At 36.8% G+C, this 12334-nt stretch overlaps 1 protein-coding gene across 2 annotated transcripts in view; it reads right to left on the reverse strand.

Moving 5' to 3' along the window:
• KLHDC10 (kelch domain containing 10) overlaps positions 1-12334 on the reverse strand; it is a 62986-nt gene that overhangs the window by 23533 nt on the left and 27119 nt on the right. Inside the window, exon 2 of one of the 2 annotated variants that reach the window (XM_059396405.1) lies at positions 9048-9134. The exons of the other annotated variant lie outside the window; for it this stretch is intronic. Coding sequence (XP_059252388.1) covers positions 9048-9134 — 87 coding nt within the window. The remainder of the gene's footprint in view (positions 1-9047; positions 9135-12334) is intronic. 2 annotated transcript variants of the gene reach the window in all.

The raw sequence follows: 12334 nt of genomic DNA on the forward strand, positions 1-12334 counted from the left end.
ATATGACATACAGAGATCACAAGTAGGCAGAGAGGCAGGCAGAGAGAGAGAGAAGGGGAAGCAGGCTCTCTGGCGAGCAGAGAGCCTGATGTGGGGCTCTATCCCAGGACCCTGAGATCATGACCTGAGCTGAAGGCAGAGGCTTTAACCCACCGAGCCACCCAGGCCGTGGGCATTTTGTCTTACTTTCATTTTAAATTGGTAATGTTTCACCATAATGTATAATATTTGCAATTGGTTTCTTACACATAGCCTATACAATAAAATAAATTTTCCTTTATTCTTGGCTGCCTGCCAATTTTTTCCTTACCAGGAATGGGTATTTTTTTTAATTAAATTTTTATTGAAATGGAAAATATAGAAAACTGCATATAAGAGTATAGCTTGGTGCATTTTAACAAAATGAACACACTGACAATCAAATTTTTTTTTTAAAGATTTTATTTATTTATTTGACAGAGAGAGATCACAAGTAGGCATAGAGGCAGGCAGAGAGAGAGAGAGGAAGAAGCAGGCTCCCTGCTGAGCAGAGAGCCCGATGCGGGACTCGATCCCAGGACCCTGAGATCATGACCTGAGCCGAAGGCAGCAGCCCAACCCACTGAGCCACCCAGGCACCCTGAGAATCAAATTTTATTCAACTTTTTTGATACCAAGAAAATCTTGTTCGTTTTTGACTTTTCTGATTTTGCTGAAATAATTAAGCTTTCTTATTTTTCTTTCCTTTCTCCTAGGAAGATCTACGTCCCATTACCTCTAATATTTTTTTTAAACCAATAAACTTGTGGCACCTGGGTGGCTCAGTCAGTTAAAGAGCCGACTCTTCATTTCGGCTCAGGTTATGATTTCAGGGCCCTGGGATCAAGCCTTAGCTTTCCAGCTCCTCTCTTAGCAGGGAGTCCACCTGAGGATTCTCTGTCTCCCTCTGCTCCTCTGCCACTCGCAAGCACACGTGACTTCCCTCTCTTTCTCTTTAATAAATCTTTTTAAAAACCATAAACTTTTGTTTTCCTAACAATATTAAGAATAAACCACATATAGGCGCAACTGGGTGGGTCAGTCGGTTAAGCGACTGACCTGTGATTTCTGCTCAGGTCATCATCTCACGGTGTTGAAATCAATCCCCTCCCTGGGGCTCCTGGGGCTCCATGCTGGGCTGTGGAGCCTGCTTAAGATTCTCTCTCTCCCTCTACCCCTCTCCACCTTCCCCCCAGGCTCCCGAACTCACATCCTCTCTCTCTCAAAAAATAAATGAACAAGTCAAGCAACAAACCAACTACACACGGAAAGAAACTTGGCTATTAACAGTGATTGCTTCTGGAGAGGGGAATAAAGTGAAGAGTAAAGATGTGAAAGGGTGCATTTTAACTTAACATTGTGGTGAAATACAACACATGTACAGGAACACATCTAACTATAAATGTATAGCTGAACATATTACAAAAAAGGCAATCACCACTCAGGTCAAAATACTGAATACTGCCAGCACCCAGATGCCCCCTTACCTGCTCCTTTTGGCCACAACTCCCTGCAACCCACCTCTTTCACTTCTAGAGGAAGAACACATTCCCTATTTTTATGGCAATCATAAAACTTGCTTTCTTTTAATAGCTTTATCATACCTAATTTGTGTCCCTAAACAATATTGTTTATTTTGGCCTAGTTTTGAAGTGTATTTTAGTAGAATGATATCGTACATATTCTTTCTGGGCTCTATCATTCATAACTATGTTTCTGAGATTCATTCATGTTGTTGGGAATGAAGTGGTCTGTTCATTTCCATTGTCAAATAGTATTTCTTTGTATGAATATATACCACGATTTATCCATTCTACGTTGCATGAATAGACATTTGGGCTGTTTCAAATTAGTGACTCTTAATGCTGCTATAAATATTTTTGTACATGTTTTCAGGTGCACAGGGACCTACATTTGTTGGCTGTAAAATCCAGAAAGGTAATTTGTGAGTCACAATATATGGAAATCTTTACCTTTGCTAGAAAAGTTCAAACTGCTTACAAAATACTTATTATTGGTATTGTCAATCTTTTTAATTAGGCAATTCCTATCCATTTGTATACCTGTTTCATTGTGGTTTTAATAGGCATTTGTCTCATTACTAATGAGACTCGGCACCTTTTCCTGTTTTCTGGTCAACTAGATATTGAGATGTCTTTTTCTTACTAATCTGTTCAAATTTGTTATATATAGATAAGGACATTCATTTTTCACTCTATGTATTTCCATATTATTTGAATTTAAATAAGCCCATATTACACCTGTAAATTCTGAAACAAAAAATAAGACGATCTTAAGCAGTTTTACTTTCTCCCTATACCCCCAATTTGTTTAAATCATCCGAAATGCTGTAGAATGTTACTTATATCTATATATTCACACATATAAATACACACACATATGTATTTATATTATTCTGTATTTTTAGTTACAGAATGTTATATATATATATATATATATATAAAATATACATATACACACATTTATTTCTGTATTTTTATAAATCTTTTCTTAACAATTAAACTTGGGCTTCCCAGTCCCTCTATTTGCATGCAACTCTTTAAGTATTACTGGTTTCTTTCCACACCGTAGCTTCCTATATCCCAATCTTCCTCTTTCTTGGATTTGTTTTCATTTTACTGGGAATAGCTCCTCAAAGTAATTTTCTCAAAAAGGATATGTGTTGTAAACTTTCAGAGTTCTCATTTATTTTTACCCCCACTTAAACACTAGTGAGGGTACAGAGTTCTATACTAGTGGGTACAGAGTTCTGTTCAAAATAATTTTCTCTCAGGGGGCACCTGGGTGGCTCAGTCATTAAGCATCTGCCTTCAGCTCAGGTCACAATCCCGGGGTTCTGGGATTGAGCCCTGCATCAGGCTCCCTGCTCGGAGGGAAGTCTGATTCTCCCTTTCCCACTCCCCCTGCTTGTGTTCCCTCTCTCACGGTGTCCCTCTCTGTCAAATAAACAAATAAAATCTTTAAAAAATAGTAAGTTTCTCTCAGAACACTGAAGGTCCTTATCTTCTAGCAAATTGTGTTGCAGGTGAGAAATCCAACACCAGTCTGATTCTTGGTCTTGGTCTAAGACTAAGAAAATGTAAACAATTTTCTGTCCTTAGAATCATAAGGAGTTCACCAATGTATAGATAGATGCTTTTGTTTTTGTGTTCTTCCTGCCTATTCCTTGGTGGGCCCTTTATACTTGAAAAGTTAGTCTTTCTTCAGTATAGGGAAATACTCTGTGTTCCTTATTTTCCCCTTCCACCATCTGATCTTTCCTTCTGTAATCCCATGATATGGATAGTGGAACACTTAGATTTATTCTCAAAGTATGAATTTCTCTCATGGATTTTCTCTTTTGGTCTTCTTGCTTTATGGTCTCTATATTGCCTCTTTCTTACTTTCCTTAGAATTGGTCTTAAGCTTTCTTTTAATACTCAAACTGCAACTTTTGGTCAGCAATCATGACTTCAACACAGAAATAATTCGTTTTTTGTTTTTTTTTTTAAGATTTTATTTATTTATTTGACAGAGAGGTCACAAGCAGGCAGAGAGAGAAGGGGAAGCAGGCTCCCTGCTGAGTAGAGAGCCCAATGTGGAGCTTGATCCCAGGACCCTGAGATCATTACCTGAGCCGAAGGCAGAGGCTTAACCCACTGAGCCACCCAGGCGCCCCCATAAATAATTCTTTAATCACTCACTTTTCTCCACGGTTTTTTATTTATGGACCCAATTCACTCTTGATTCTGAGGAAATCTCCTATGATCAGATCTTAAAGTTCCATCCTGCTTCCTCCTGTCCTGCTTCCCCAATGGTCAGGTATTTCATTTGTTCATCTTAGTCATCCCTTTTTCAAATCTAATCTCCCTCAGATGTCTGATGGACCTTGATCACCTATTTATATTAATAAATGAAGGACGACATTGGTTGGTAATTGTGAGAGACAAGGATTTCCTCAACAGTTGTAGCACTTTGTCTTCACACCTCCAAATGGGAGGTCCCTCTCATGGTGGGCCTCTGCAGGTAGGTGGTAGACTGACAGACAGGTTGCCCTTTAGGAGGAGAGAAAAGGTGAGGAGCTTTGCCTTGGTATTGCCCGAATGAGAAAGGCTGTGTTTCGATGGTATGGTCCTTTAATGTACACCACACCTTGATGGAGCTCCCTTTCTTTTCCTGTCCCTGTTCCACCTCCCTCATCCAAAGTTCTGCTTTGTGCCCCTACTCTCTCTCCAATCCCAGTCCATGTGAACACAGCCTGCTCAACCTTCCCCAGGGCAAATCCCCTAACTCTGCCTGAGCAGCTGTCCTCATAGCTTTATCCTAGGAACTAATGCTCTTGCCAAAGCTCTTTGTGTGAAGAGAGAGGAGTAAGGGAAATAACTGTTTTGGAGGAAGACCCTTAATTTGCCTTGATGTTCCACTTTTCCTATACCTGCTCCCTATTCCCATACTTGCTGACACTGGGCCTGGAGTTTCAGGAAAGAGGCCCTACTAAGAATTCTCTGACTTGCAGCGTGCAGCAGGAACACCTACTTTGGGTTCCATTTTGTTCTGTTCTGGTTTCTCAATCAATATAATTCCAACTGCTTTCTATTGCCCTGAAATTCCTTAGACTTTCTGGCATTATAAAATAATAATGAAAGTAGCTAAGATTAATTCAACATTGGATAAATGTAAAAACTCAAAGTGCTTTGCACATAATATCTCTCTTGATCTCACAGTAACCCTAGGAGGCAGGTGCTACCATCATCATCCTTATTTTACAGATGAGGAAATTGAAGACAAAAAAAAAAAAGGAGTAAGGAACTTGCCCAAAGCCACACAGTTGGTAAACAGTAGAGCCTGGATTCAGACATAGATAATCTGGCTTCAAAGCTTTCCTTTTCTACAATTATGATTTGTTATTCTTCTTATGTTTACTTTGTCTTTTGCAATGATATTAAGACGCATGGAAACATAAATGGGTACATTTAGGCCATCATTTTGTAATGGAAACCCATTGTTTTTATTTTACCAGTATTGTTTCACACCACACTTTTAATTGCTTTATGAGAAATGAGAAATAGCTTTAAGAGAAAATGCAGGATCTCGTGAAGGAATCCAGTGACAGAAAATGAGCCCTTTGAAACTATTTAAATCAGAATGAACAGAGGTAATGTACTGGATTCCCAAAATGAGTCTTAAAAGTGGCAATTTCAAAAGCATAGATTCTTTTTAATCTAAGAAAACAATAAACATCAGCATTTTTGTGTTCTCAACAACTCATTAGCTTACTGTCACACCACCAAGAGAAGTTGAGAACATATGAAAATTTTAGTCCCATCCTATTCCCTCACAGGGGCCTTTTAAATAATTGAGTTGGGAGATGCCTGGGTGGCTCAGTAGGTTAAGCAACTGCCTTCAGCTCAGGTCATGATCCTGGAGTCCCAGGATGGAGTCCCACATCAGGCTTCCCGTCTGCTTCTCACTCTGACCTCTCCCTGCTCTCTCTTTTTTTTTTTTTTTTAACCTCTCCCTTCTCATGTGCTCTCTCTCCCTCAATCTCTCTCTCTCTAATAAATAAATAAATCTTTAAGAAAAAAATTCAGTTGGACTGAAATAGACATGATATACCTACCACAGGTGCTGTGCTACAGACTGGAGATAAAGAAATGAAAGGCACTGTCCCACTACCCCTGCCCTTACAGAGCTTACAGTCTAACGGCAGGCATGGACAAGGAAACCAACAACTATAATTCAGTGTGATAAGTGCTATGATACAGGCAGGTACACCAAGGGTGGGATCAGAACAGAGACAGGCCTTCCAAGGAGATTTCCCTGGAAATAACTCTTACACTGAGGGTTCAAGGATACATTATTATTGGTTTGAGGAGATTGTAAACTGAATGTATCATGTTTTCTCTCAAATCTGCCCCACTATCCACCTATATAACACATTTAAAGAGCACAACGGTCCACACAGAACACTCCTCCTCTTCAATATTAGCCAAATCAATCAAGTCTCATCAAATTCTTCTCTCTTATATTTAAAATCAATTCCCTACCCTCTGCCTTCGCTGCAGCCTCTATCACTGCTCACCTTGATAACTAAAATAACCTCATAGCTGATCTTTCTGTTAAATCTCTTCACTGGTTAAAAAAACAAAGTGATTCTGAAAACTCCCCTTGGGTGGTACCCCCACCACTTGATCTGGGCCTTCTCCAGTTTCTTCTTGATCTGGGACTTCTCCGGCTTCTTCTCTCCATACTCTTTCCCACTATGCTGAACTCCCTACAGTTCTCTGAGAGTCTGTGTGCCATTTTGCCTAACTGCCTTTACTTAAGCTGTGTGGTCCCCATGATTGAGATGTTCTAACCCTCCCTTGCTCATTAACACCTACTCAGCCTTTAAGTTCATCTCCTCTGAAGTCATCCTGCTGGCCACTCCTCTCCTTGCTCCCCACAAGTTGAGTCAGGTTCCTCTTTTGTGTAATCCCATACCATACCCCCTCATCAGGACACTTATCACAAAGAATTGCACTCAAATTATTTTCTGTAATTGCTCCTTTATCTGATTCTCTACTATCTAGATATTGAGCTAGTACACTGCCTGTTGCACAGGAGGCAATCAAGAAATACTAAAAGAATGAAAGAATGAACGAACGAACGAAGAGAATTAAGTCTGTGAAAGCTGATGAGAGAACCAAAGGAGATAATGGAGAGAAGGACAGAACGTTGCAGTAATACCCACCTCTAGTGGGGAGGAAGTAAGAAGCTAGTGAGGGAAACAGAATGAACAATCAAAGAGAAGAAGAAAACATCTAGGATTGTACAGTAAAGTAACCCAAAAGAAGAAGGAAATTTAAGAGGTGCAGGTGGTCAACAGCATCAAACACTACAAACAGGTCAAAGAAGGCGAGAACTAAGACAAGACCACTGACTTAGAGGCAGTCACTGGTGACTGATGATGGTGATGCTGGGTTTACCCTCGCCTCCCTCAGCACTGGCAGAGACATCTTCCTCAGCCATTGTTGGAGGCAAGTTAGGGCTAACAAAATAATCAAAGGTGTGCAACTTACCTGTGCTAATCTCTTTTTTCCATTATTAAAAAATTGAAAAACAGAATATTCAAAAGAAAATAACATCTCACAACCAGATAATGATGCTATTTCACTGCTTTCTTTGTTTTTTTACATTTATAGTTGTACAAAATTGGTACTACATTAAATTCTACATCCTAATTAAACAATTTCTTAATTGTACTTAAATTTAGTCAGCCTGAGTTAGCTTTCTCATTGTAAAACAATAAATTAGCATTCTAGTTCATAAATGGGAAAAAAAAATTATAGAATTTGATGTGCCTGCTTGGCCATGTATGCACAATGGTTCATGTCACATAATACTAAAATTATATCTTCTTAATTTGTATCAATAAAATTATTATTTATTCTAAAAGCTAACACACTACCCTAAGTATCTTATCCTGACCCATTTAGTCTAGATTTTATTCTTTCCATGCTGTGGAACATGGTGCTAGAAATAGATTAGGTACTAGATATAGAACATCTCTAGCAGCTGAAGACTTTTTTTTAAATAATCTTCAGTTAAAATTAGACATAGTGGTTTATAATTTAATGAAGTCTAAAGCACATTAAGCATACTTGTCTGACAATTTGTTATATCTAGAAAAAATAGCGTGAACCAATTTTCAACCCTCGTTTCAGATTTTTTTTTTCCAGTGTACAGTATGTTTTGGTGGAAAAAATAAGAAATAGAAGGAATGCAACATTTCTAAAAGTGAGAATTACTAGGTCAAAGGATGTCACCATTTTTAGGTTTTTTTTACATTATATTGCCAAACTGAATCCAGATAAGCTGTGTTAAATGTTCACTTCCCTCAGCATATGAGCTTCATATCCCCATACCCTTGCCAACACTGGGTATTCTTATTTTTAGTCTTCAGCAACCTCATAGGTGAAAATGATATCTTATTATTTTAAGTATCATGTTTATATAATAGTAAAACTGAGTATTTGCTCATAGTTATTGACTATGCATTGATTTTTATGTCCTTTTACCTATTTTTCTAGTAGGCATTTATTTGCTTTTTAAACTGTCGATTTATATATAGCATATAGTATATATAATAGTAAAACTGAGTATTTACTCATAGTTCTTGATTATGAATTGATTATTCATGTCCTTTTACCTATTTTTCTAGTGGGCATTTATTTGCTTTTTAAACTATTGATTTATAAGAGCTCTTTGTATATTCATGATAGTAACCATTTGTTAAAAATAGTACCCTCTTTAATTTATCTTATTTATTTATCTTATTTATTTATTTATTTATTTTTAAGTTTGTTGAATACACTGCAAGGGAATGGTGGGCAGGACAGCAAAGGAGAGACTGTCTGCCATTATTTATAGTTTTTGACGTAAGAGGTTTTAAATTTTTTTTTTTTTTTTTTAAAGATTTTATTTATTTATTTGACAGAGAGATTACAAGTAGGCAGAGAGGCAGGCAGAGAGAGAGAGGAGGAAGCAAGCTCCCTGCTGAGCAGAGAGCCTGATGCGGGACTCGATCCCAGGACCCTGAGATCATGACCTGAGCCGAAGGCAGTGGCTTAACCCACTGAGCCACCCAGGCGCCCCGAGGTTTTAAATTTTATATAATCAAACAAATTAATCTTTATTTCTTCCTCAGAATATTTAGAAAATTCTTTCCCACACCCATATTTTACAGAATATTCACTCAAAGTTCTTTCTCATACGGTTACAGTAGAATAATACTGATGTCAGTTAGATGATTTATTTCCACCATCTACAATCTAATACACATTGACTCTAACTCCCTAAAACTTATAATTACAATTCCAACAGTGGTCAACATGAAACACAAGTTTAAAATTAAGCTCTAGACTTTTCTTACTCCAATTTTAGCTGTTTAGACAATTTTTTAAAACCGGATATTTGAGTTTAGAAAATTCAAAGCTCCCTTTACCCCATCCACACGAAGCAGAGATCTCTTGCTAGTTATCACCCACCTCTCAAAAACCTGTTAGGGATCCTTATGATGGGACAGGACTGAATGAAGCGCCTCCTAACTGGGTCCCATCGTATTTTCTTCTTACCTGTCACCACAATTATCAGCAATCAGTCAGACACATACAACACATGGCAAATAATACATAGTTACTGTAGTTATAAAGACAGAAAAACAGGAAACAAAACAATACTTGAATACAGAAAGAAGTGATGTAAAGTAGCATTTAACCCTGTTTTGGAAGTCAAAACAAAATTAAATTAATATATAAGCAGTGATGAAGGTATTCAACTCATCCCCAAAGAATACGAACAACATGTACACCATTTTTCAGAATTCTGGTTCAACAGTACATGCATTCAATAATCACCAATGCCATCTTGTGGCAAAAATTCACCAGGAGCTTTACAAACAGATTAGAAATTATGACATTTTGAAAAATCAGTGAATGTCAAAAAAGCAGCTCTGGTTAAAATTAATTTGGCATAATGTCGGCTTCTGTTTCCTTCCAGGTTTGGTATTCTTTTATCAGTTAAATGGTTAAGAGGATAAAGCAATGGGCACCATTCTTTGCATATGAAATAAGCTGATTAAAATGTTATGGTGACAACCAAATAAAGCAAACATTTAATATCTTGGCACTTCCACTGGGGGAGAGAAAAAAGGAAATTCATCTGCCTTCCCAGGAAGCAAAGCAGCTCCATATTAATCCCAATTAAAATTTGCTTTCTTATAATATACTAGAAAAATATAAAGCATTATTGAACCGGTAAATGGGATAATTTTGTCTCTTTCCAAAGTTTGATAGCTCCCAAAGATAGCTTTAACTGGCAATACAATTAACGTATGTATAGAGTTTAAAGTTTACCACGAGATTCCACACATATTACCTCATTTGATCCTCACAACAATCCTATATGGATTCAACAGTCATTTCATTAAGCATCTGCTATGCCTTGAACCCTAGCCAAGGCCTTAGGGTAGTGCAAAAAGGAGATGACTCCTACCCTCAACAGCTCTTGGTCTTGTGAGGAAGGCAGATGTCTAAACAAATAATTATATTACAGTGAAGTAACTGCCGTAACAGTAGCCATAAAAACACTTTGAGGAAGATATTATCATCTTCATTTTATAAGTCAAAAAGCCAAAGGAAAATTAAGTGACTTAATGCCTGACCCAGAATCCAAGCACAGCGGGCCGGACTTTAAAACCAGCCTTCTATTGACTTTGAAAACAAAAACAAAAACAAAAACAAAAACCAGCCTTTTATCCACTATACTATACCACACTTACCCTGTCTCAAATTCCTTAGAAAGTGTACAGCTTTTGGGTTTGGCAACTGAAAATACATTTAGATGTTTATCAGCAAGGTCTGGTTTGTTTACTGTTGTACTTGTACATAGAGACACACAGTGTGTAATGAAATCGCATTACTGGTGCATATGTACTTATTATTGTGGAGAGGACAGACTCCTTGGCAAGGGAAAGAAGTATTCATTTTTACAAAAGGGTTATCTTTTAATCGTCCAAGTCTTTTAAAACAGCAATGCCCAAATGTTGGTCTACAGACTACTGCTAGGCTAAGATAAAGACTGACCAGCCCAAAACAAAATGAGAAAAAAAGTGGACAAGGCAATGTTTTGTTTTGGTTTTTTAAAAGGTAAAATGTTCCATTTAAAGGCCTGTCCTTTTTTTCAGGGATTGGGAATTTTGTGTTAGTAAATATGCTTTATTTTATGAAATGAAGGTGATAGGAAATGCATAGTTGGTTTTGGTTTTATCATTCTTTCTTGGAAAAATAGAAAATTTACAAGTCTATGTGTAGCCCCAAAATACATATATTTTTAAAATTACAAGTTAATGACATCCAAAATCTGAAGAACCACAGCTTTAAATCAACACAATTTTTGTTGATTAACTCCTAAGTCCAACATTGTAAACCATACTGTCAAAGGATACATAAAATTTATGAAAAACTTCCCCTGACCTCAAGAAGCTTATATTCGAATTAGGGAGACAAGACAGACACATAAAACAGTTAGATAGCAATACAAGACAGAATATAACAAGTGATTAGCTTAAAATTTGACATTTTTATGTATCAAAAGTGTTAAAATGTACATACCCTTTGACCCAGCTATTCCACTTCTAGGAATTTATTCCTAAAGAAACAATCACAGATGCATGGAAAGATGTATGGACAAAGATACTCACTATGATATTATTTATAATGGTAAAAAATTAGAAACACTTTCAATGTCCAACGATAGGGAGATGGCTAAGTAAGTATGCTAAATAAACATACTTAAATATGTTCAAATTCCATACACTAAGAAGTATATACAAGAATATTTATTAATGTGAGAAAACATTCACAATATATTGCAAACAAAAAATGCAAATACAAAATAGTACCAAAGTATGATACCATATTAGCAAAGAAAAAAGTGCTTGTATAGGTTCATGAAAAATACAGGAAGCATATACATAAAATTTTAATTGTGGTTATCTTTGGGTGGTTATTATGAGTGAGTTTTGGATTTTTCTCCTTAATGCTGGTCTTTATTTTCCAAGCTTTCCCATTGAGTAGGCATTACTTTTGGACTGGAAGAAAAATAATATCATATTACTTTTTTTTAACTGTGTTAAAAAAAATACTGTAAAGAAACATACCAAAGTGTTAACAGTGGTTATGATTAAGGTTGAGGATTACTTCCTCTTTTATAGTATCCAAAAATTCCATGATTTATTTTATAATGGAAAAAGATACAGAAATTTAGAATATTACTAAGGGAATATACTGAAAACTACTGAACCAAAGTTACAATAAAAAAATCTTTTTGATGTTTTCTCAGAGCTCTGTCAAACATCTTTGGCCTGTTTCTCTCTCAGCCACCAACATACATCTGTCATAGGCACAAACTAATGTTGACTCTACAGAGGTTAGGCCCTGGCTTCAGAACCCACGTTTTCTTCCTTTACCCGAAGACTAGAAACAGAGAGAAACTAGCAACAGAGCAACTATGTGCCTTTCTAATTTCATATAGGTACATTCCTGGTCTGAAGTTTTGTTCAATAAAGCATTGATTTTTATATATTCAAACTTCCAATCTTCATTTGTGATTGCTTCTACCCTTCAAAACAAAAACAAAAAGCATAATTTCTTCAATATTTATTTTTTGCTAATGTTTATAATTTTTTTAAAGAAATCTCTATGCCCCACATGGAGCTCGAACTAAGGACCCGGAGATCAAGAGTCACATGCTCTACCAACTGAGCCAGCAGGCA

This window comes from Mustela nigripes, chromosome 4 (assembly GCF_022355385.1).
Source record: "Mustela nigripes isolate SB6536 chromosome 4, MUSNIG.SB6536, whole genome shotgun sequence".
Lineage (NCBI taxonomy): Eukaryota > Metazoa > Chordata > Mammalia > Carnivora > Mustelidae > Mustela > Mustela nigripes.